General features: G+C 61.8%; 1 protein-coding gene across 1 annotated transcript in view; it reads right to left on the bottom strand.

Moving 5' to 3' along the window:
- Nucleotides 1-6: 6 nt before the first annotated feature.
- DAG1 (dystroglycan 1 (dystrophin-associated glycoprotein 1)) overlaps nt 7-456 on the bottom strand; it is a gene marked incomplete at its 3' end in the record, with an annotated part of 16,394 nt that continues 15,944 nt past the window's right edge. Inside the window, exon 3 of the mRNA XM_009707187.1 lies at nt 7-447. Within this exon, the coding sequence (XP_009705489.1) occupies nt 7-447 (441 nt within the window). The remainder of the gene's footprint in view (nt 448-456) is intronic.

The following is a 456-nucleotide window of genomic DNA, read 5'->3' as shown; positions in this document are numbered from 1 at the left end:
TAGGGCGGTGCGTTGGGGTCCTCGTCCCGCAGCGGCGTGTATTCCCCAATGGTGTCCTGGTTGAGCGGTGTGGTCTCTGGCATGCTCTGGTTGGGGTACTCTGGGGGGGGCAGCGGGGCTTTCTCCTCCTGGAGGATAAGGGGCATGCTGGAGGATGGCGGAGGCTTGGAGTCGTCCAGCTCGTCGGCAAAGATGATGGGCACGCCTTTCTTTATGAAGGTGGCCTGGTCTTCGATAGTCAGCTTCCCTTTCCTCTTCTTGCGGTAGCAGATCATGGCAATGATGCCGGCCACGAGGAGGATGGCGGCCACCACCACAGCAGGGATGACGGTGTGCAGGTACACGTCGTCCTCGCTGCTCTTCTCGGGGTCTTTGCCCACCGCCACCGTCGGCGTCACCTCCGAGATCACCCTTCCATCCTTTGTCACGGGGATGAACTGGATGTGCCTGCCGCCG

Source organism: Cariama cristata, unplaced genomic scaffold, assembly GCF_000690535.1.
Source record: "Cariama cristata isolate BGI_N322 unplaced genomic scaffold, ASM69053v1 scaffold28529, whole genome shotgun sequence".
Taxonomy (NCBI): Eukaryota; Metazoa; Chordata; class Aves; order Cariamiformes; family Cariamidae; genus Cariama; species Cariama cristata.
The sequence above is the reverse complement of the archived record's forward strand: the minus strand, read 5'-3'. Positions and strand labels throughout refer to the sequence as shown.